This window comes from Ursus arctos, unplaced genomic scaffold (assembly GCF_023065955.2).
Source record: "Ursus arctos isolate Adak ecotype North America unplaced genomic scaffold, UrsArc2.0 scaffold_10, whole genome shotgun sequence".
Lineage (NCBI taxonomy): Eukaryota > Metazoa > Chordata > Mammalia > Carnivora > Ursidae > Ursus > Ursus arctos.
Genome location: NW_026622764.1, coordinates 69354779 through 69379515, shown reverse-complemented (window position 1 = coordinate 69379515; position 24737 = coordinate 69354779). Strand labels below are relative to the sequence as shown.

Sequence of the window (24737 nt, the reverse complement as noted above, 5' to 3'; positions counted from 1 at the left end):
ATTTTTTAAAAAATGCATAGAACTCCACTGCATGAATGTACCATAACTTATGAAACCTCTCTCCCATAAATGGGCATTTAGGTTGTTCTTTAATATTTTTTGACTATGAACAATGCTGTAATGAACAAGGTTGTGTGTTGTTAGAAATGTATCTTCAAAGTAAAATCCTAGATTTGCAATTTCTAGGTCAAAAAGTAAGAACATATACAGTTTTGTTAGATTTTACCAAATCCTCCTACAAGAGATTTGCACCAGTTTGCATTCCCACCAGCAATGTAGGAGAGTATTTCCCAAAGTTTTGCCAGTCAAATATACTGTCATATTTTTTCATTTTGGCCAATCCAATGGGTAAAAAATGGTACCCAATGTTGTTTTAGTTTGCATTTCTTTAATTATAAGAAATTTTGAACAATTTTCATATGTTTAAGGGCTATTTTTATATTTTTTGTAAATTGTTGACTTCCCATTTTGATCCTTGATTCTATATTTTCAACGAGTTCTTTACGTTCTAGGGATATTACGACACATGCACAATGTTTTATCTGCGACACATGCACAAATGTTTTCTCCTGGTTTGATAGTTGTTTTTTGACTATGTCTATGGTAGTTTTCACCATTCAAACTTACAAAAAATTATACAGTCGAAATTTTTATTGCCTCTGTATTTTTAGTCATAGTTAGAGAGTCTTTCCCACACTACTGTTACAGAGAAATTCACTCTTTTTTTTTTTCAGAACTTGTGTGGTTGGTTTTCTTTTAAATTTAGAATGCTGATTCATTTGAAGTTTATTCTTGGGTATGATATGAGGTATCAATCTAATTGCATCTTTTTCCAAATGGCTACCCAGCCTCCTTTATTAAGAGTCTATCTTGGTCCAATGACTTGAGATGCCATCTTTGTTGTATACTAAATTTCCATCCATCCTCAGTTCTATTGCTGGGCTTCCTATTCTGTTCTACTTCTCTGTGATCTATGGCCTATTCTTATGCCTGTGCCACACCATTTAATTATAAAAGCTTTGTAGTATGTTTTAATGTCCGATAGGTCTAGTCCCCTGGCATAGATTTTCTTTTTTACTGTTTTCCTGGATACTCTTGCATGTTTGTTTTGCCACATAACCTTTAGTATCAATGAATCTAACTCCATCAACAAAGGCTTATTGGTATTTTTAATGGGATTGCATCAATTAACTGCGAATTGGCATCTTTCTGATGTCATGTGAGATGCTTTCCATTTGTCTATTTTTATGTCTTTCCAGAGTAATTTTAAGTTTTCTTCATCTAAGTTTTACATATTTTTGATAACTTTATTCCTATGTATTCAATCTTCTTTGTTGCTAATGTAAATTGAAGTTTCTCTTCCATATTTTCTCTAGGTACCATTTGTTTATATGAAAGCTATATGGGCCTGTCTGTTAATTTTTATTTTCCTACCTTACTGAATGTTTGTACTGTTTGAGTCAGTTTTATCATTGACCATTGATTTTCTAGAGCTTTCCAGTTATACTGTTGTATGGTGTAAAGATAGAGATAGTTTTACTTCTTTACTGAATCTTTGCCCCTGATGAATTTCTCTTCTCTAATTGCATTGACTAATATCACTAGTACGGTGCTAAATAGTAGTGGAAGTAGTGCATACTCTTGCCTTTTTCCTGATTTATATGGAAATTCTTCTAGCATTTCCACATTTAAGTAAAATAATGGCTTTAGGAATAATATTTTTTATAATGTGAAGATGTTTTATCATGTTAAGAAAGTGTCCTTCAATTCTTAATTTCTTGAGTGCTGTTACCTGGAATGAGTATTAGATTTTTGTCAAAGGCTTTTTTTTTATTTTTTAGATTTTATTGAGACAGACAGCAAGGGGAGGGGCAAAGGGAGAGAGAGAATCTCAAGCAGATTCCATGCTGAGTGTAGAGTCCAACATGGGGCTTAATCTCACAACCCTGAGGTCATGACCTGAGCTGAAATCAAGAATTGGACACTTAACCAACTGAGCCACCCAGGTGTCCCTGTGAAATGCTTTTTGAGCATCTATGGAAATACTCATATTTTTGCCCTTAGATCGATATAGATATACTAATATTGAAACAACTTTAAATTATTAGAATAAATCCCAATTAGTCATGGTATATTATTTTCTTTATGTGGTATTGAATCCTGTTTGCTAATGTTTTAACGAATCCTTTTGTATCAATATTTATAAGTGATAATGGTCTGCAGTTTTCTTTTTCCTCTACTTTTTTGGGAGAGTCTTCATCAGGTTTACGTATCAAAATTAGGTTACACTCAATTTATTAAAAGAATGAGAAAGTTTTCCTTTATTTTTGTATTAGTAGTTTGTACTAGTTTTCTATTTGCTGCTGTAACAAATCATTACAAACTTCATGGTTTGAAATAATACAAATTTATTATCTAACAGTTCCAGAGGTCGGAAGTCCAAAGTGGAGCTTACTGACCTAAAACCGAGGTACTGGCAGGCTGCATTCATTTCTGGAGGCTCTCAGGGAAAATCCATTTTGTTGCCTTTGCCTGCTCTGGAGACGACTCATGTTCCTAGGTTCCTGGCTTCCTTCCTTCCATTTTCAAAGCCAACAGGGATCTAGCTCTGATGTTGACTGTCCTGCCTCCCTCTTCCACATTTAAGGACTCTTGTAATTACATTGGCCCTTCTGGATTATCCAGGATAATCTCCCTACTTCAGCTGATTAGTAATCTTAATTCTACCTGCAACCTTAAGTCCTCTTTGCCATGTATACGATATAGTCATAGGTCCTAGGATTTAAATACAGACATCTTTTGGGGGAAGAGAGGCAACATTCTGCCTGCCATAATCTTCAATGCTCTAGAGCAATATATAGAACACCACAACTATCTGATTGTTGAAGGTTTGGTAGAAGACCAGGCGCCTGATACTTTTTTGCATGGCCCTTCTTTAATAATTGTCTCTGTATCTTCTGTGGAAGTTTGGTCTATTTAAGTCTTTTCTTTCTCTGGCAGGCTCAATTTTGGTAACCTATATCTCTTTAGGAAATTATAGATTTAATGTAGTATTGCAAATGTATTTGCATAGAGGTCTGCAACAAAGCCTCCTAAGACTTTTAATTCTTTTTTCCATTCACTCTTTGTTATTTCTTATTTTATTTGTGCTTTCCCTCTATTTTATTGTTCAAGCTAGCTAGTGGTTTGCTATTTTGTTCACTTTTTTCAGTTAGGCCTACTCCTTTCCTATTTTTTATTTCATTAATTTCTGCTTTTGTCTTTATTATTTCCTTCTTAGTTATTTCTTTTGTTCTACTTCGTTGTTGTTTGCTAGTATTTTTCAGTTAAGTATTTACATCCTTCTATTTACCCCCTTTTATTTTTTACTTGTGAAAGCATTTCCTGCTCCGAGTTTTTCTCCAAAAACTGCTTTAAATCTATCCCGCGTGTTAGTGGTTTTGTTTTATGTGGTTAAAACAAGCAAACAAACAAACAAACAAACAAAACTCTTTGATTTCACTCTGTGTTTGTCACATAAGAGGCTTTTTAAATTTTTCAGATGGATGACCTTTTTGTTTTTAGTTTTGGTTAATGATTTCGATTTTTATTTCATTAGTTAATAATTCCTACTTTTACTGCATTGCTATCAGAAAGTTTTGTTTGTAATATTTTGAATTCATGGAACCTACGAACGTTTTCTTTGTGATCACTTTTCATGAATGGTTCAAGGCCCTTGATAAAAAAAATGTTTACTTACATTATCAAAATATAAAGTGCAATATATATCTCTAAGACCTACCTAATTGATTATGTTTTGTTTTGTTTGTCCACTTAATCTGTCTTGAACTAACAGTGGTATATCTCCTACATAAATCTTGTTGCTGTGTTCTTTGGAGCATAGATATTCATAAGTATTATATCTTCATTGTATATTTGGTTTTCGGAGGTAAAATGTACCCTTCTTTGTTGTGTTTAACACTTTTAGGCTTGAATTCTTATTTGTTGAACATCAGGATTGCTACTACTGCTTTCTTACTGTGTCCATTTTCCTGGAATACCTTTATCCATCCACTTATATTTTGCTCTTCTGAATCATTTTGTTTTATATATTTGATGGATATAGCATATAATTCGGTCTTACATTGTAAGCAAAATTGAGGATCTTTTTGTTTTAATTGGTGAATTTAGTCCATCACACTTATTGAGATAGATGATATGTTAGATCTCATTTCTATCATAATGTTTTATAATTGCATGTATTGAATTTTCTGTTTCTTTTTCTAAAGATGTGTTCTTTGCACTTTAATTTATGGCGCCCACAATTAGTTTAGTTGCCATCTATAACCATACAGCGTTATTATAATATTATTGACTATATCCCATATGCTGTACATTGCATCCCCATGAGTTATTTATTTTGTAAGTGGAAGTTGGTACTTCTTAATCCCCTTCACCTATTTTGCCCACACCAAACCCCTCCACCCTCTGGTAAACACCAATTTGTTTCCTGTATCTCTGAGTCTGTTTCTGTTTTGTTTTGTTTTATAGATTCCAAAAATAAGTGAAATCATACAGTATTTGTCTTTTCTGTCTGACTTATTTCATTTAACATAAAACTCTCAAGGTCCATTCATGTTGTTGGTTCTTTAATTTTTTTTAAAGATATTTGTTTATCTATTTGAGAGAGAGAACTCATACAACCATGTGAGTGGGTGGTCGGGCAGAAGGAGGGAGAGGGGAGAGAATTTTGAGCAGACTCCATGCTGTGCATGCAGCCCAACACGGGGCCCCAACCCATGACCTCAAGATCATGACCTGAGCCAAAACCAAGAGTCTGATGCTTAACTGAGTAACCCAGGTGCCCCTATGGTTTCTTTAATTTTAAAGAATAGAATTTCGGAGCATTTTGGTTTTGTTCTAGTTGCTACCTTTATACTTCCTCCTTTTTGAATGTTCATAGTCCCTTGTTTTCTTAGTTAACCTTTGACCATCTGGTTTGCCAGTTTAAAACTAGATCCTTAACTCCCACCTGCTGTCTATATGAGCAACCAATGAGCTTATTTTACTTTCTTTATTCTCTCTTCCACCCTTACCAGTTTTTTGTTGTATTATTTCTAGTTGTTATGATGTACAGCATTTGCACATCAGTCTTCCAGCCTTATTCTCACATTTGCTTCTGGCTTAGATCTACAGTGCTCTTTATGAATGCTCGCATCAGTTCTTCTGCTGAAGGTTTTCCAATCACCTCTTAGTCCAATGAAGTCATACTTAGTCATACTCCAGGCTCAAGGCTATTCCTAAAGAAAGATTCATGTCCTGTGTGTTTCCAACTTTTCCTATTGCCTTGATACTTGGACAGCTTGACTTGTAGAAAATCCTTGTTTCACATTTTTAAAAATTAAGATGTTTTATGTTTATTTATTCCTTATTTATTTATTTTTAATGTTTGAGAGAGAGGGAGGGTGTGTGTGGCCACATGCACATGTGAGCTGGTGACAGAGGGACAGAGAGGGAGAGAGCCTTAAGCAGGCTCCAAGTCCAGTGCAGAGCCTGGCACAGGGTTGGTTCTCAACCCTGAAATCACGACCTGAACTGAAATCAAGAGTTGAGCACTTAACCAACTGATCTACCCAGGCACCCCTGTTTGTTTATTTCTAAATGCTATTCTATTGTTGTCTTGCTTTGAATATCTAATATGTTGAATATCTAATATCTAATTTGCCCTTTTTACCTGGAGGTCTTGATTTTTTTTAATCTCTAAATTCTAACTGGTTTAATAGGATACATCTTAGAATTACTAAATCTGGGTTGGTTTTCCCACAACCCAGTGGGCCCTTTCAACATGAAGATCCAATTCTCTGGAAAGTTTTCTTACACTATAGTGTTTAGGTATTAGACCTGTTCCATTGTTTTGTTTTTCCTCTTCAAAGAGTCTCATATTATGAGTCTTAAGTCTTTATTATCTGTTTCCATTTCAATATTTTCTCTATGACCCATTTTACTTCTTTTCTTAGTTGTTTTTCTACTTTTCAAAATATTTATTAAATTTTCATTTTAATTTATCTTATCTTAGGCACCTTGTAATTTATCTTCATTTCTGAGATAATTATCTCTTCTTCCATTTTGAAATTCACTAACTCTCTTTTTATCATTTCCTATTCTTTGTCCATTTCTGTTCTTAGTGTGTGTATTTCTCATTCAAAATCTTTTCTTTCGTATCTCCAAATAATATTTTTTTATCTGTTGAATTAGTTTTGAGTATTCTTTAGATAGTTTTCTTCTGCTTCATGGTTGTTACCTTGGAGGCAATTTTAATCAGTGGAGGTAAGTTGGATCTTATGAGTATTTGTAAAAACTCTGTACTTGCTCATTCATTACTTTCTGTTCATTTTTGTAGTATTGGGCTGCTTTTTTTTTTTTAAAGATATTTATTTATTTGACACAGAGAGAGCACAAGCAGGGGGAGCTGCAGAGGGAGATGGAGAAGCACACTTCCCATTGAGCAGGGAGCCTGATACAGGACTCGATCCCAGGACCCTGGGATCATGACCTGAGCCAAAGCCAGATGCTTTACCAAATGAACCACCCAGTTGCCCCTGGGCTACTTTTTAAGATGCCTGGTTAATGCCTTCTTCTGTCAGAGTAGCAAAGTACGGATTCTTGAATGGTTTTGGGGGAGTGAGTGGAGCCAAGGACTTGTGTCCTCTGATTTTTGAGTGTTCTTTATCTTGCAGGGCCCTAAATTTCCCCCTAAATTTCTTTTCCCCTTCACCACCTAATTGCCATAGGGTATTTCTCTTTTTGTTTGTGCCTCTCTGCTTCCCCAGCAGCTCTTCATTTCAAACACTGCCACTTGAGATCACACATACCTTCAAGTTTCTTCTTGTTAGACCACACTTGGATCTAGGCATTCTGTATTCTTAAATTGTGCTAAGAATGTGGTTTTTATGTATTCTATTTTTTCCTTCTTGTTATGCCTTGTCAATTTTGGAGGAATGCATGGAAATATGGACGTAGGTGGATTCTGTTGTCTTTCTTCTTCTCTTTTTTATATCTCTACCATATCAGTAGAACGTGCCTCCCTTTTCCTAAAGACATGTATTTGTACTTTTTACCTTTTCTCTCTTTGACATGAGTCACTTTTCGGCCTTCGTTCATTTATTTATTAACCAAATAAATATTTATTCAGTAGTCCTCCCAGCAGGCACCATTCCTAGTATGCACTGTTGTAAATGTACATAGGTAATTAAGAAAGGGCTTACCGGCAAGGTGACAGGGGTTAGGGAACAAGGTATGGGCATCTGGGGAAAGGGTTTTCCAGACATAAGGATCAATGGAAACAAGATGCCCAGCATGGGAGAATACTTGACATGTTGCTGGTACAGCAAGAAGGCCAGCACGGCTGGAGTGTGCTAACTGATGGGGAGAAGGCTAGATAATGAGATCAGAGAGGTAAGACGAGGCCAATTCATGAAGGGCCATTGAAAAGACTTTGGCTTTCATTCTGAGTGAGAAGAGAAGACATTGGAGGATGGAGGATAGGGAAGAGACATACTCTGACTTTCACTTCTAATATTTATTTTAGTCAAATTTGTTGACAATAGACTGGATATAGGGGCCACCGTAGGTACAGAAACACCCACTGGGAGGCTAGTGCCATGATCCAGTTGAAGTATGATGGCAGCTTGGACCAGGATACTTACAGCAGAAGAGTAGGAGATGGTCAGATTATCGATCTATTTTTAAGGTAGAGCAAACAAGATTTGCCACTGATCATATGTGAGGTTATGGTTCATTACATTATTTGCAAAGAACTGTGGCCCCTTTCAGTGTAAGTGCAGGCTTTTCGTAAACATCAGATGTAATCACTAGTTGTGGGACACCTACCATTTCCTTCCCTGGAGTGGTAGCATATTTGGAAATCTGGGTATGTGGTGCAAAATAAAAGTTATGTGGAATCATTGGTTGGAGGCCATGGGGCGATCTAGAGTGAGCATTGCTAACAATGTTATGTAGTGATAGACGCACACACGTAAATGGCCAGGGTCTTATCATCAATGGGAAAAAGAGAGGGAAAATGGTAAAGTGGTTGTGACGGTCAGCTTTCTTCCACTCTTATATTGTAAAGATAATAACGGAAAGCAGCCCCCTTAAAATCCTGTGCTTCTTCAGAGTTCCAAAGCAAAAGAAAAGCTCAAGTGTATGCCAGAGCAGATTCTCCATCATGCTGGGCAATGTCTGAGCCATTGGGCCTGAGGACTACAGTTCTTCAAAGGTTTTAAATACCCTCCAGATGTTAGAGCAACAGCTGTGTTGTTGCTTATTAGCAGGGTCTCTGTATCCTGAAGTTCTTCAACTTAACTAGAGTAAATCCACTCAACCTTTAACGTATTTATTCAACATTTAGTGGTACTTTCTGTGTGTCCCTGGCACTGGGCTAAGTGAAAAGGATACAGTTGTATCTTTACAGGCAGATGCGGTCACTGCTCTCGTGAAGCCGGTGACCTACTAGGAAGACAGACATTTAACAGATGGGATAACTATTTGATTGCCTTGGTGAGAAATGCTACAAAGGAAGAGTAGAGGTTTCTCTAAGAACCTTAAGCTGTTTGAGGGCTGGGAAACCAGTCTTAACCAAAGGTAAGAAGCCGTATGCTGAAATCAGTGACACATTTCTCTCTTTTCTGCGGTGGTCCCAGTCTGTTCTTGGGGAGAGTGCCGCTTCCCCACAGTAGAATAAGGAGGATTAGGGCACTGGAATGGATGCTAGCTCAGTCACAGACACCACTCCAGTGTCCATATTCTTTCATCCCTTTTTTATAATGGCAGCTACATTGTGGGTTCAGGTCTATGTCCACTGTGATCAGCCTTCTCATCTAATATGGGTCAAATAAACAGGTGCACGTTGGGGCTTTGCCAACTACTTCCCATTTCTGTATCTGATTCTACCCATCAGTTACCCAATCATGTCCAAACTATTTATCCAGCTAGTAAAGATCGTTTTGAATTTCACCGCTCTTAGGAGAGTTGTCACTTCTTCTGTATGTAATGCAGAAACTTAAGAAGGATGCCTTTCTTGTAGTCATCTTGCTCACTGACTTAACAGAAAAAGAAATAATAAAGTTACTGCCAAAGACTAACAGACTAGGAAAAAAAGATTGTCCTACGTAAGTAGCAACCTTCCTACTTGGGTATTACACAGAAATGTCGTTTTTATGGCTCTCTTTTTACAAGTCTCTAAGAATAGTACATATGTCATTTGTTTCTTTTTTACTATTATTCCTTTAATATTCTACATCCTGGGTATTACATCAAAGGTGTTTCAGAGCATCTATTGTCTATATGCGGGTGATCGTAACCCCCTATCATTTCCAGTTCAAGATTTCTGTTTTGTATTTTCCCTTTTCAGTGCAGTCTCACCACATTAAATCTCTAGATGGATTGTGTTTGGTAAAAGCTACGCATATTTTCCTGGCGATCGCCTTTGCTATAATCCAGTGCGAGAGCTCCAGCTCATATTGTAGATGCATGGGAAAAGGAGGGGCATAGATGGTGGAACCAAAATAAACAGATGGTTGCCTTGACAATCTGTAAGAGCCTCTTTCATGAGCATTTTTCATGGTTTTCTTTTGAAACAAACAGACAGGGATACAGTTTTTATCTCATCGACTCCTGCAAATGGCCCCATGGCTCACAAACTGCACAAAATACGATAATGCCTCTGCCAGGAAGCCACCTTTATCTGGTTCGACTCCTTTGAGGTCCCATCCCGCATCGCCCAGGAAATGTCTCTGGGACCTGCTGTCCAGGCAGATTGCTTGTGTTGTGGGTGTGAAGGCCCGTGAGGCACAGCAGGGTAGGGGGAAGACAGATAGGAACAATTATTACCACATGAAGCAGAATGTCATTAGCAAGAGCAAGTGTACAAAATGACATGATGTCGCAGAGAGGAGAAAATTCCCTCTAAATGGGAGGGTCAGGCAGAGGAAGGCAGGTGGCCGGACCCGGACAGGGGAGTCAAGTCTGAGCAGGAGGCTTGAGCCTGACAAGGGTGATTGGGGGCGGGAGATGGGTAAGGAAGTCCAGCGTTAAGGAAGGCAAACAGAAATTGTAAAATTGAACATTTCAACACCGACTTACACACATGGTTTCTGCTTTGTCAGTTTAAAGTTATTTGCGCATTGGTTTGTAAATGTACGTTAAAAAAAAAAAAAAACTACAGTAGAGGCTCTTGTTCCAAGTTCTGAAAATATTTATTTCATAAATGTGTTTGAATTTCCTTTTATATTTTCATATGCTCAGATCCCTTATCTAGATTAAAACAGAACACAGACTGGCAGTTGTGTAGAGCTTACAGATACAAACTGCACGCACTCAACAAGTGCAATACGGTTCGTGAAGTACAGCGGCTGAGGGCAGAAGCTTTGGAGTCAGAGCTGGGTGGAAGAGCCCCCTCTATGAGTCCCTAGCTTTAGGTTCACGGGACAGGTTAGGCTGTGCAATCTTCGAGCCTCGGTTTTCTTGTCTGCAAAATGTAGATGATACCAGGGCTTATCTCACATTGTTTTGTGAGGGTTACAGGAGTGGTTGAATGCAAGCCTGAGGCATAGTACCTGGCATCTGTTAATGATCAGGGAAGATTCATTGTTAGTAAAAAAAAAAAAAAAAAAATTTAAAAGCCAGACTTTAAAAACCATAAAAATGAATGAAAAACATACATTTTTCCAGTTTTTATAAGACTTTGTTATAATATACAGTAACAATATTTTTCAAAAGTTTTCACATTTATTTTTAATTTTAAGGGTAGTGTACGATTGTTATAAAAATTGGAACAATACGGTTAAACAAAAATCTTGAGTTAAAAATAAAAAAATAAAAATAAAAAAATTTTAAAATTAAAAAAATTAGTTATTGCTCCAAAACATAGAGCGTTTGTAAGGTTCTCTCTTAAGATATATACCAACAGACCTTCTAACTTTTCTAAATGCTCATTCCTGTTCCAGTGCAAGAAAATATGGAAAGAATTAAAGCCATCTCAAACTTTTTAAAATATTGAGAACCAAAACCTCCCAGATTTCATCAGCTTGTGAGATCATGCCCTCCTTTTATGCCAATTACAGTAGTCTAAACCCCCATTCTGTATGCCTTCAAGAAGTTCAGTCTTTTTTTCAGATTTTCAGACGCTTTGGAGACTCCTTAGAAAATTTTATGGTGGAGGGTACCTCCCTCCCTAGCCCTGGGGCTCCAGTTTATCTCCCTCAAAGTAAGTTTCACTGAGCATTTTTCCACTTCTAAAGGCCCCAAGGGAAGAAGCTGTCATTTCCTGGCCCCAGCCCAGGGCCCCATTCTGATTTCTTCAGTGACCTCTTCTAAGGACATTTTGTCTGTAGAAGGGATCACTTCCTGCAAGGGAAATCTCATTCCTACCAGGTGGCTCTCAAAAGACAAAAAACAGGCCCTAGATTTTGGTATCTAATTCTCATTCCCAACTAGAAGGAACCAGGGCTCATGGAGGGGATGGCTGGTCCCAGATCTAAAACAGGAAATATCCAAGATGAGCCTAGGACACAGAAAGCAGGGAAAGTAGCGTTATGTCAAAAGGACACAGAGGCTAACAAGAAGGTGCTGCCATTGGCCAGGAATGAAATAAACTGAGCATCTAAAAAGGATAATAAATGCAATTGACTAAGACACATTGTGTGCATTAACATAAAAACATGTTTATGATGATATTTTGAAAAGTGGGAGAAAGCAAACAACCTCATTGGGTACCATTGCAACACCATGTCTTCCTTCAGAAAATTGGCGCTTGAAAGGATTCAGCATTGATCCCATCTTTCCTGTAATAAACTGTATTGTGGGGAACTGAAGTCCCCCTAGTCGATGATGAAAATTTTTTTTCTTATGTAAAAATTCCAGCTAATAAATGCAGAAGGATGATGCAATCAGAACATCCTATTGTAAATCCCAGTGAAATAATCGATTCAAGTAATAGTAACAGATGAAACCATCAGATGAAGGGCTAATGGGGAACTTTACAGAGGAGGAGGTGAGGCTATCACATCTGATCCACTATAACGTCACTAAAAATGGGCCAGCCAGCCATTGTGTGCTTCCCAAGGGGATGTAATGGTATGCGCACAACATCACAGCAGAGGTATTGGTGCCCAAGTAAATTAAACCTGAATCTCACGCAACCACAGGAATATTTCATTTCAGGGATCTAGGAACAAGTGAAGTGGCATTACGAAGGAAGCAAAGAGGCAAAGCCAGAATGTGGGACATTCTTCAAGCCAGCCAACCCAGTTTCTGAGCAAGTCAATGGTGGGGGCGGAGAAGGGGATGGTGGGGATGGGCACTGATGTTGACAAATGAGGTCTAAGAGACGAAACCCAATGCTGTATGTGGACCTAGTTTGAGTCCTGACTCAAGAAAACCAACTGTAAAATAATTTGAGAAACCAGGAAAATTTTGTTACAAAGTCGTCATTAGATGCCAAAGATATATTGTCAGTTTTGTTTGGTGTTTTAATGGCTTGTGATATATAAAAATGTACATAATTTTTAGCAATGCATAATAAAGCGTGTAGGGATTTGCTTCAAAATACTGTAACTAAGAAAATCAGGGACACATGAAAATAAAGTGACAAAATCTCCATAATTGCTGAATCTGGGTGGTGGATGCATGAAAAAAAAAAAAAAGGACAAAAGGGGCATAAAGGAAATGTGCCAAAAACTTGACCACTGTTGAAACTAGAAATGGGTATATGAAGGTCCTTTGTATTTATCCCTCTATTTTTGAGTAGGTTTCAAGCTTTTTAACTTATGAGGAAAGAGACAATGCACAACTCTTGGACATTGATGCGTCTCTCAAAATCTGGGTTATTTGCACTGAGATCTTGCCACATGTGTGATCTCAGCAACACCGCATAGGATGGGCTGGGCCCTCCCAGTCCTGTGCCCTTACTGCCTTCTCCGTTAAGAAGGGAAGCTGGAGGGCACTTGATATAATGAGCACTGGGTGTTATATGTAACTGAAGATCACTAAATTCTACCCCTGAAACTAATAAAAAAGAAACTTCAGGCAGCTTACAAAAAGAACTTAAAAAGCCCTAGGATTCCAACGGGCAAAGACTACAGATGCGTAATTCACAAAAGAGGAAATGCAAATTGCTAATAAACAAGTAACTCTGCCAAAGAAATGCAAATTAAAAAGTACTGGGGTTTTAAATATCTCCTATTAGTAAATATCAAAAATAATAAGCTGTTGAATAAGAAAAGGTGGGGTGGGAGCTGAATCTTGGCTTTCTTGTGCAGCCTTCTGAAACCCACCCATGTCTCCCGTGGGCCTACTGGGTGAGCAAGCACTCTCGTGCATCATCCACGAACAAGAGGTAATTTTCTACTACGGTGCAACCTGTATTCTAACTGAGAAAGAAACACTTTCCTAAGGTGCAGAAAGACAATTGTGCCAAAGAAAGCATGCTTTACATTACTGCAGGGTAATGTACATTTCGGTGGCTCTTCTTAGCACCTCTCCCATCCTGCGGGCTCCTTCTACAGCAGGGGCTTTGCTCTACCTCGACTTGATCAGATACCTCTTGGGCAAGGACTGTCTGTCTCCAGGTAGAATGCAAGCTACCACTTTTTTTTTTTAATTTCTAATTGTGGTTAAAATACACATGACATTAAATTTACCATTTTAACCATTTAAATGGATAGTTCAGGGGCATTCCGTACATTCGCATTATGTGCAACCAATCTCTAGGATTCTTTTTATCTTGCAAATACCCCCCTAGTCCCTAGCAACCACCATTCTACTTTCTGTCTCTACGGATTTGACTGCTCTGGGTACCTCGTAGAAGTGGAATCATATGGTCTCTTTGTCTTTCTGTGACTGGCTTATTTCGCTTAAAGGGTTCATCCGCCTAGTAGTACGTGTCAGAATGACCCTCCTTTTTAAGGCTGAGTAATATTCCACTGTATGGAGAGACCCTCTTGTCCGTTCAACAGTCAGTGGACATGTGGGTTGTTCCCACCTTTGGGCTACTGTGAACAGTGCTGCTGTGAGCATGCGTGCTCCGAGCCACTGCTGCTTACAATATAAAGCTCTTTTCCCAAGGTTTCCAAAGTCCCAGGAACAGCTCTCAGGCCGGGTTTCAGCTCGAGGTGGCGTGAGCTTCTCTTCCTCTGGGAGGTGTGCCCAGACTCCCTGCTACCGAGAGCAAGCCCGTGTGAGAGGGAGGTAGCCTTGTGCCTCTGCCATGACCGAGCCTGGGCTGTGCTCACGCCTTCCACCAGGACACTTAATTTTCAAACAATAAAAAAAAAATTAATTAATTAATTAAAAAAAAAACCCACGTGCTGGAAAGAGGATTTAAAAAGTGGAAATTTATTCCCTTACTCCTATTTCCCATTCCCCAAGGGTAGGATGTTCTTATTTGAACAATGTGCATTTTCCCAGAATCTTTCTTCTGGACATACACTAACGTATCTATGTGTATAGCTTGGCTTTGTGTTTTATAAAAGTTTATTTCCTCACTCAACAATGTTTCCATACAGTGGGAAGGTGTTGGATATCTAGATGTTTCCCATTTTTATGCTGTTACAAACAGTGCTAAGTGGAATATTCTTATGCATATACGCTTGCATATTTACATGAGTATTATTGTAGGATAGATTTACATTTAAAATTTTGATAGGAATTTAATTCAAATACATACATACAATTTTGGTGGGTACAACCATGTTGCCTTCCTAAAGAATTGTGCTAAGTTACCTGCTAGCTTTTTTTTTTTTTTTTTTTTTTTTGGAGTATAGTTGTTACACAAGTGTTTACTGGTTAGCTTTGAAGAAAGGTTTGAGCTTATTTTTTCAAGTTTAGGGCACACATTTCATTCTGTTCGTATTTGATTACCAAATATCCTTGTCCTCTCTCCAAGCAAATTAAAATAGCCTGTGGTCCTTAATTGAAACCTCCTTGGAAGATCTCAAGTTAGTAAAATTACCTAATTTTTACAACTATTGCCTCATTGTAGTCTTAGGCACATTTAGTGGGCAAAGATGTAATTGTATATTTCTGCAGGTGGTACATGGCAGGATTTCTCCTTTGAGTTACCAGGAAATATAAAGTTAACCTCGTAAACATGTGCATCTTTTACTTTTAATATCAAATAAATATATTTTTAAATACCACATCTTTTTTGGAAAAAAAAAAACTTTTGCCTCCATCCCCTTCTCTTTCTGATTTTTAACTGTTTGAAAAATAGTACTAATTGCCTAGAAAGATCAAGTCCTCTAAAGCTTTTATGCTAATATGCCCAGGAGAAAGATCTGCCCCAAACCCCAATTTTAATTACTTAAGCCACTTGGATGGTTTGTGCATGTCAGCCTGAGCAAGCGATTCCACAATTATATCTCAATTACAAAGATACCATCAAATAAGGCAAATTTGTTCCTGGCACACCAGTTCGAAAACGAGCCATTGGTGGTCCCCAGCAACGACCAGTACCCAGAGGAGGAGTCACAGGGAAAGACCATAGACTTCACGCCTGTAGACATTTGTACTTCTCAGGAACGTAGAAAGCCAGGCTTTCAGCAGAGCCGAGTCCCTCCGGGCTCCTTCCGTAGGGCTCAGCCCAGGGTACCCCTGGAAGATCAAGCTCTTCTTTTGTGTTGCCTGCGTCCTCTCCAGGCGTGTCTGCGGCGCGCAGAGGCGCATCCGCACTCGGGGGAGGGTGGGAGCGGCCGCGGCTCCGGGGAAGGGCGGGCTGCTGGCGTCCTAGGGATCTGGCCCTGGGAAATGCTCGATTGTTATGCGACTATTGATTTGCCTCCCTCTGAGGCTTCCAGTGGCAAAGTGACCCTCCCTGCCGCCTGTCCCTCCCTTCCTGGCTCCCGCCCTGCCCCTCCCCGCCGCAGGATCCTAACGCGGCCGCGCTGCGCTCCTCCTCCCGTTCCTCCGGCTCTGGATTCCTCAAGTTATTAGGAGAAATAAGGTAGCTGAGGGGACCACATGGAAGTTGTGACAGCTCCCGGCGGCGCACCCCTCTCGCCTGAGCCATTACCTCGCCTTAGGAATTTCCCGCTGACACGTTGAATGAAGGAGGGCCCCTTGCCAGCCAGCCTGCCGGGATGGGCCACTGCTGCTGCAAGCCTTATAACTGCCTTCAGTGCCTGGACAAGACGGTACTTTGCCTTCCCTCTCCCTCCTCTCCCCCGCTCCTTTGAAAGAGCAGAGAGAAAGCCTGAGCCAGCCACCTCTCTCTCTCTCTGTCTCCCCTCGCATGTGTGTGCGCTTTGTTGGTGAGCCCGAGGCTGCCCTTACTGGTTCCTGGGTGCTGAATTGTGAGTGCCGCTCACAGAAACATTTGGTCTCACCTACTCTGCAGTGCCTTACATAATTCTCTATTCTTACAGTCTCAAATGCAGCTGTTGCATTTGCCCGAAACAGCAGGGCTCCGCTCAAACATCTTGAAACCCAGACTGCCAAGAAATCCTTGGAATATTCCTAATGCATTTTAATGTACCTGTGAAATCTAAGGCGTTCCGGTGGGGAATTTAGATTAGCTAGACAGACATGCTTTTCTCTTGGCTAACGGCTAACTTTGAAAGTTTACCACTTTTTTTTTTTTTTTTTTTTTTTTTTTTTACAAACAGCATCCATCCTTGTAATTTATATTCTTAAGGTCAGAGAGGAATGCACCAGTAAGGTTGTCCTCGCTGTACTTCTTTGCGTCATAGGGGTGAATAACATAGAGGTGAAACCTTAAGCAGCCCCAGAGTCCGAGGGTGTGTTCAGGTATTCCCTGGAAGGAAAATTCACAGCCAGGGACCTGAGAATAGAGCAGGAGCAAGTGAGAACTGTATGACAATTCCAACACAAAGCCTTTCTTTGCTTTTGACATTTGCCTGTGAACTTACAGAGAGGTTGGGGGATGCTGTTAATTTCACTACTTGAAATATGTTGGCAAGAAATCCCGTCTCTGTGATTTTTTTTTTCCTCACATACATTTGGATTTCTCCAAGATGCATGAAATGGGATTTAATAAGGGGTTGAAATTGTCTCTTCTCTACCCACATGGGCATCGGCTATATAGATAGCTTGAGGTATAGTGTGTGACCAGGTGAAGGAAAATAAATCGCTTCATATAAAACTCATTACAAGGAGGTCGCTTGGGAACATCTTCATTATCAGTTCTGTTTATGAACTTTGACCTAGGAAAATTACACTGATATTTTAAAAGTTATCTGGTACTTTTGTTCCAATAGGAGTAACTATTTCAGTGGGTTTTGCTTTTACTACCATGAGTATGACCTAAAATATTTATATACACATTTATGAGCTTTTAACAAATAGAAATAAAAGACATTTGCACTCAATTATCTGCAAATTCAATATTGAAGCGATTAAGCCCTTTTTCAAGAGAAGTGGTCACAAAGAGTTGTGGAAGGAAGCTTTGTCAAGGAAGTTTTAATAAAAGGGAAGGAGTTGCTGCATGTACAGGAATATTATAATGTCCGTATTCTTAAGTCATGGTACAGAAGTTTTAGAAATAGAAGCTGTAATCCACCGGCCTTCTTTGAGAAAATATAGTTTAAGGCGAACCCATCCTCCTTTTTTGTTTCAAATCAAGTTCTTGAAAATAATCATCCCTGTGTCATTCTTTAATTTGGAGATTTTGGAAGACAATTAAATAGTATGTCTTCTCTTCCGCAGTGTGATGTTTAAGTAACTTTTTAATGTTTCAACTTTGAAACTTCAAACTTAATACAAATTATTCTTTCCTGATGAGAACTTAAAAACTGCATCTGTCAACTTTCTCATTGTGTGTACACCACGTGTCTTGACTTTCCTTTGCCGTAGTTCAGAGTAGTATCCCCATGGGAGGTTTAAAACTATATATTCATAGGTGCTCATTTTAGGAATTGAGGATTTTCTTTTTTAAAATTAAAAAAAGTGGTGGTTTTATTTAGCCGACTACTTTTAATTAAGGATACCTTCACAGGCAGTATGCCAAAATCATTTGTTTATTCAGTGGTTACCTGTTGGACCAGGCGTTGGATGCTGGGGGTATTATGGGGTTCCACTCCAGTCTCCAGCTTCTTTAAATCCCCTGGTAAAATCCATCAGTCAGTTAATCAGCTCTAACAGTCCCAGCATCAGCATTTCAAAGAGGCCTGATGAAATTGTTATGAATCTTGCTTCAATTTAGACCAGCCTAATAAACCTTAAAAAAGAAGAAGCATTTCCTCAGAACTTTATATGGGTACAAAATAAAAAACTTAATTTTGAGAACTCAATTTTGAAATGTTAAAACAGTTTTAATTATGGTGCAGCTTAACAATGTTCTGAAAAGAGTCCTAGGACAATTAAAAATACTTTTAGGTAATAGTTTCAGAGATGGGGCTAAGAAATATAAACCCGAAGATGTTTCTTTAGCATTCATTTACTGGGAGAAACTATAGAATCTTGCCTAGAGTATAAAATAAACAAAAATGTGTTAAATGAACAAATGGTTTTTTAAGGCTGATTGTGCTTTATGTATCTTCAGCTTTTCAAAAAAACCTATTCATTGACAATATTTATTGCTGGTTTACAGTATTGACAAGATTTATTACCCACGTATTATGGGGGCTACCAAAGAATTCTCAGAAGGGCACAACCTGCCCTGTGGAGTTTACCAGTTATTCGGTGGGTTGTACTTCCATCTTTCCCAAAGCTGGGTAGACAAATATAACACGTGGAGCAATTAACACGTTAGTACAAGACTGGCGTATAATGAAGTGAAAGTCATGTGGTACTGACCATACCTGTTTCAGGAATCTAGTGAAAGGAGAGATCCATGCTGGACTCTTAGGCAAGGTTTCTTGGAAAAAATGGAACATGAACTGCATTTTGAGGAATGGGGTGGAGTTTTAATGAACTGTGTGAGGAACAGGAATGTAATTCTAAGCAAGAAGTGCATGAGTAAAGGTACTTCAGCCCAGTTTGATGAAAGATGAGAATAAACACAGTGGGAAACCCAAGCACATAGGGAGTGTCGGGAAATATTTTCCAGGCTGAAAGCCAGAACCAAGTTTTTTAACTTGACTTATAAGCAGTAGAAATCCATCTTGGGATTTTGAACGGAGAGGCAATCTGTAGACAGACTCATTCTATAGGTATTTTGAAAGGAAAGGTGTGACCTGGGAAGGCCGTGGGGACACCCAGGTGGATTTCAAAGTCGGTTCACCCGTGGACTCAGCTGGTCCGGGATCCAGCCAGCACCTCAGCACACACGGAATCTCCTCACACTTAACCTTCCAGAGCTGATCATTCTTAGGAGCACTGAGTTCTTGAGAGAAATAAACTCGAGGAAAACTAGAGCGCCAACTCGTTTTTTCACAGTAAGAAGTGTAACTGACAAGCGAACACGTGGTAGCAAGTCTGATAGAGTCAAAAGTCCAGCTTCGAAAGAGGCTTTCATGAGAATGGAATCGGAGCCAGCAAGTGATGGTCGTTAGGCATTCAGTGGTCTCAGAACCTACATGTCCGTGTCCCATCACCCCTCCGGCCGGAAACCTGCTGGAGAAGGCTACATGATTGTCACCTGCCTTGGTGACTGCCTCTTCTAAGCTCCTTTTGCTCCCTCTGCTACAAGTCACCTTGTCTTGGTGGCTTAGGTACTGTCCTATCCCCTTGGGGGTTATTTTGCATATCTCCACCCTAACCTTATAAGTGTTGATTATAATCTCAAAGATTGGTCTTATTTACCTTTTATCTAACTTATTGGTAGCGGTGGGGGTTGGGAGAAGGCACCTCACTGTTCTTCCCAGGCATCTGGTACCTGACAGCAATAAATATGGGAACGTGATAAGGTAAAATCCAGGAAGGTCTAGAAACTTCTATAGTGATACATAAATGGATTAAAAATCATGGCCCTGGCTAATTTCTTTTCTTTTGCCTACTCTGAGATCCAGAATTTCCCAGCTTTACTTCTTTGGATTCACATTCCTTCACCTTGGGCCCCAGAAGACTCTGTCCTTTCTGGTTGTTCATTAGTAATCCGGGTGGGGTATGGCATTGCCTTATTAAGTACGTTGTCTTAGGAAGCTAGATGTTTTGTAATCACCAATACACAGGAGAAAGGCTAGAATGATGCACCGTAACTTTAGTCTTTCTGATTTCTTTTAAAACAAGATGTGGTTTTACTCATTTTTCACAAAGTAGACACTGACATGTAATTAAGAATATTAAATGTGAGTGATACTTTCCCTTGACCAGTCTATATTAAATTTTATTGCAGAGTAGAAAAGCAGATACAAAAACACAGTGCCTTGTGTTAATTATACGTGAAAAAAATAATACTTATTGACTAAGTCAAAGCAGGGCATCAGTGCTGCCTTAAAGCCATAATAACTGAAATGAAAAACAAAAGGTCAGTCCACCTCCCAAAGGAATTTTCCACAGAGCTATATTATGAATCTGGCCAATCTTCCCAGTATTAATATTGAAAATGAATGCAGCGTTCACAAAAGGTGGTATGAAAACAATACTGAAGACTTACATGTTCTGTTGATGTCACCTTGTGGCTCGTTCATTTTGAAATACAAAAGAAAATATTTCCCTATTAAAACAAAGTTCTGCCATGTAGAATTAAATCGTAACCTGAACTCAGGGAACTATGGGTGAAAAGCAATATTGTTTCTGGGAAGAATGACACACTCCTTAACCTCTTTGTAATTTCATGGGTATGTACGTCACTTTGAATTTCAGAAATTCACAATAAAAAGGATCTGGAAGTTTCTTCAAATAGCAGAATTCTATAGATTTCTTATTTAATTCCCTACATGGTTTTTTTGTTTAGCCTGTGAAAAAGTGGCCCAGCTTGCATAGTTGAATTGGTTTTATCTGCATTGACTCCAGGGCAAGCTAAAAAAAATAGGAAAAATGAGAAATTCGTTGGGAGTCTGTGGGCTTGCATGTGTATATTTTTTAGTGTGTGTGTGTGTGTATCCCTCTTTTTAAAAGAAAACCTAGTGGGGAAGAGACAGCTGATCAAAACACTAAGAACTGCAGTGAATTTTATGAAATTGTCATCAGTCGCCTGGTAGCTGATCAGGACTCCTTCAGGGAGAATCACAGACCAGAGGCAGGAACATGGCGAGAAAAAGAAGAGGACCCAAATGATAGGGTGACACAGGTTCCCAGAAATAGCCTCCAGCGCTGTTTTGTGTCATGGTCCTCCTGGCTTTCGCCGGGGGCAGGGGTGGGGAGGGGCTCCCCCATTCCTCCTGTGTGGTCATCCTCTGGTCTCAGGAACTCTCCGGAGACAGCCCCGTCTGCTTGAGTTCTAGCTCATTGTTTCATAATTGCATCTTCACTGACGGACTCTCCGGGAGACTCTCCAGCTCCTTGAAGGCGGAACTGTCCTGCCTGGTTATGCCTGCCTGGCACATAGTAGGCACGGAGTAAATCGGTGCTGTTTTGTATGAGTTCCCTATTTCTGGATTGATTAGTTGGGGCGAAAGCACCTCCCCTTCCCCCAACGCTCAGCTTTAATAAGCAGCAGAATGTTCCGTTGGTTTCTGATTCAAGGAGGAGCTTAGGTGGCGGGGCCCCAGTGTCGAATCGCGTGGGCCATGCTAACAAGGAGTGGCGCTTTCACTTCCTGTTAGCACCAAGTTCACACGGGTGGCATGAGCCACCTGAACAGATAACTCCCATTGACCAAGCACGTTAAACTAACAGACTGTGGCAGGCTGGCCTGGGGCTTGGCCACACACCCAGTTACTTGAAGCTAGTGGGGTGAGGGGCAGGTTGTATGCTTTGCCAGGCTGGTGTCGCTGGGAAGGATGAAAGGCAGCGTTCCCTCCGGAGTCTGGGAGCACCTCAGCACAGAGCGCCATATGTGACCAGAAATGTAGGCTTCTCTGGAGCAGACTTGCGATGGTATGTTCTGGGCTAGAGGTAGAGGGGGAGAGTTGGATGTTTTATGGGGATAGCTCATCTCAGATTCCATCTGTGAATACAGCGAACCACGCTAAAAAGGATAGAGAACTCAGTGTGCAGAAGAGAGGTGCGTGACCAAATAAAAGGTGGCTAAGAAGACACAGCTGTTGGTATGGGGCTTAGATGAATGTTTCCCAAGGGTCCATTTCCAGTTAAGCCTGTCACAGAGTAAACAGTAACTGTAGAGGAATGGCCTTTTAGACTTGGTGATTTCTGGACTGTATCACCCGGATAGTTTGGATGGTTAATACTGAGTTCTATTTTTAGGCCTTTGGAGTGAAAGCAGGAGCTCATGTGCTTGGCACCAGTTAGGAATTTTCCACTCATTCCCCATGTAGGGAAGCACTGATCTCACACTGGGCCGTCGGAGGAGACTTTGCTCATATTTCAGTCATCCCACCATGTCATCACTGAGCTGGACTGGCTTAGGTTGGAGAGCAAAGGGGAATAGTGGCATGAGATCCTTTCAAAGAGAGTCTTTGGGGTGGCCTTTCTCCTGGGTGTTCAACAGAACCTATGAGCCTTGCAAGATCACTGCTGGAATCTGTTGAGCTGTGATGGATGGAAGGGTAACTTTGAGGCAGGTGGAGAGAATGGAAAGTTTCTTGAGGTTCCCTTCTTGCCTTAAGGAAGGGAGTTCCTTAAGTTGTTGACTCACTCCATCGCAGGGCAGCACTATGTCATTCTGCAGGAAACAAAAAGTAACTCCACCGATGCAGAAAATTCATAAATTACAAGAGTTGAAATCATTTCAAAAACAAGCACTTAAGAAGGAAGGACTGTCGCCAAGCCGCACAGGCTGGCCTGAGCGAGTGGCGCTGGGCTGAGCCAGCATCTGCAAGAGGAAGGTATTAGCAGGCCACCAGAAGGGGTTAGGGATAGCTGATGGGGAAAGCCGAACAGCTACCCCATCAGAAGTTACAGCCCCAGGTGGGCTATACTAGACATGTCCTGACACGCGACCAACAATTCAACACCATGGAGACGTGCAGCAGTTCCAGTGGTAGGAAGGGTGTGAATACAGCCAAGGAATTTTTTTTTAATTGCGAAAGTAGTCAGGAGCGGACACTGACTCTCTCAAAGTTAGGTGTGAAAACTCTGTGCCCATATCCCATCTGAGGATCCGGGCAATTTGGATCTTGATGCTGTGTCTCTATACACATGGGTCGGAGGGGGCCCTCTCAGTGTGTTAGTGCTTGGCGAAGAGTGTGGACTCTGGCTCCACTGTTTCCTAGCCAGTCATGCAGGGGCTGGTTGCTTGGCCATGGAGCCCCAGCTGCATCCTCCACACAGGGAAACAGAACCCAGGACCCACCTGACAGCATTTGGAGGACGAAGTGAGGTAAAGGGCTTACCCAGCGCTGTGCCTGGCGTAGGTAAAGTGTCGGGAAGGTTCACACTAATATTAGTGTAGTAATTAGCCAGACCTAGCCAGACCTTACCAGAGTTTAGTAGTTCGCCCTGACGTACGTCTTCAGGTTCGTTGCTAATCTTCGGTACCTGATCGATCCTTCCTTAGTATGCCACTTGACGACCGCAGTTTGAAACTGGTTGGTATTACAGGCTATGTTTGCAAAAGGTTGGTGATGCCGCTGGAGTTGGGTTATTTTCCTTCCATCTTCGCCCTCACTGCCTCCCAAAATGGAGAGCGTGCAGGGTCTGTAGCCTCACCTGTCCCATGCCTATTTCTCCTTCCATCTCTCTTCTCTTCGCATCTGCTCCCTTTCTTTTCTTGCTTCTTATATTCTCTCAGTGTGATTTTCCTAAAGCAAAGACGGGTGGGGCCGGCCTGGCTGGCAGTATCAGCGTGAGCTTTGCACCAAAGTGATTCAAGTCCGAAGGCCACCCGCAATCTCTGCCATCATCAGCGCTGTCTCCACTGAGGCCTGTCCTCCTTACTGGACCTCTAAGCCCCTTCCCCGAATGTCTTATTCTCCTGTGGCTGGAGAGTGTAGAGTGATCTATTGTAATTCGGGAGATCGCTGGGCAGGACACTGTGAACATCCACCCAGGGCTGCTTTCCCGGGAAAGGGGGTGGCTACCGTTGGGAGCTGAGGGAAGTGTTGGCTTGCATTAGAAATCAGAGTTGGTTTGTTGTATTTAAGTTCTGGTTGTTCACTGCCTAACCTTATCTAAGTCTTTCTATCTGTCGGCACTGTGAATACTTTAATAATGCTATTTTGGGACTGGTAAGTACAGTGCAGTTAACCCTTGAAGAACACAGGCATTAGGGGCACTGACCCCCTGCACAGCCAAAAGTCTGTGTATAACTTTTGACTCCCCCAAAACTTAACTAGTAGTAACCCACTGTTGACTGGAAACTTACCGATAATGGTTGATTAACACACATTTTGTATGTGTATTAGATACTATATTCTTAAAATAAACTAGGGAAAAGAAAATATTATTTAAAAAATCACGAGGAAGGGGCGCCTGGGTGGCTCAGTCGGTTGAGTGTCCAACTCTTGATTTCTGCTCAGGTCGTGATCTCAAGATCATGCGATCGAGCCCTGCCTTGGGCTCCGCACACAGAGGGGAGTCTGCTTAAAGATTCTCTCCCTCCCCCGTGCCCTTCCACCCCCCTTGCATACATGCATCTCTCTCTCAAATAAATAAGTACATCTTTAAAAAATGGTTAAAAATAAATAAATGAAAATAAAAATCTCAAGGAAGAGAAAATACATGTCAGTAGTACTGTACTCTATTTATCAGAAAAAATGCAAGTGGAAATGGACCCACACAGTTCAAACCCATGTTGTTCA

At 40.5% G+C, this 24737-nt stretch overlaps 1 protein-coding gene across 3 annotated transcripts in view; it reads left to right on the top strand.

Annotated features, from left to right (window-relative positions):
• Positions 1–24737, top strand: part of MTUS2 (microtubule associated scaffold protein 2) — a 553081-nt gene that overhangs the window by 465901 nt on the left and 62443 nt on the right. Inside the window, exon 1 of one of the 3 annotated variants that reach the window (XM_026493067.4) lies at positions 15840–16169. The exons of the other annotated variants lie outside the window; for them this stretch is intronic. Within the exon in view, the coding sequence (XP_026348852.1) occupies positions 16116–16169 (54 nt within the window). The 5' untranslated portion in view covers positions 15840–16115. Of the gene's footprint in view, positions 1–15839; positions 16170–24737 lie in introns of those variants that run through there. 3 annotated transcript variants of the gene reach the window in all.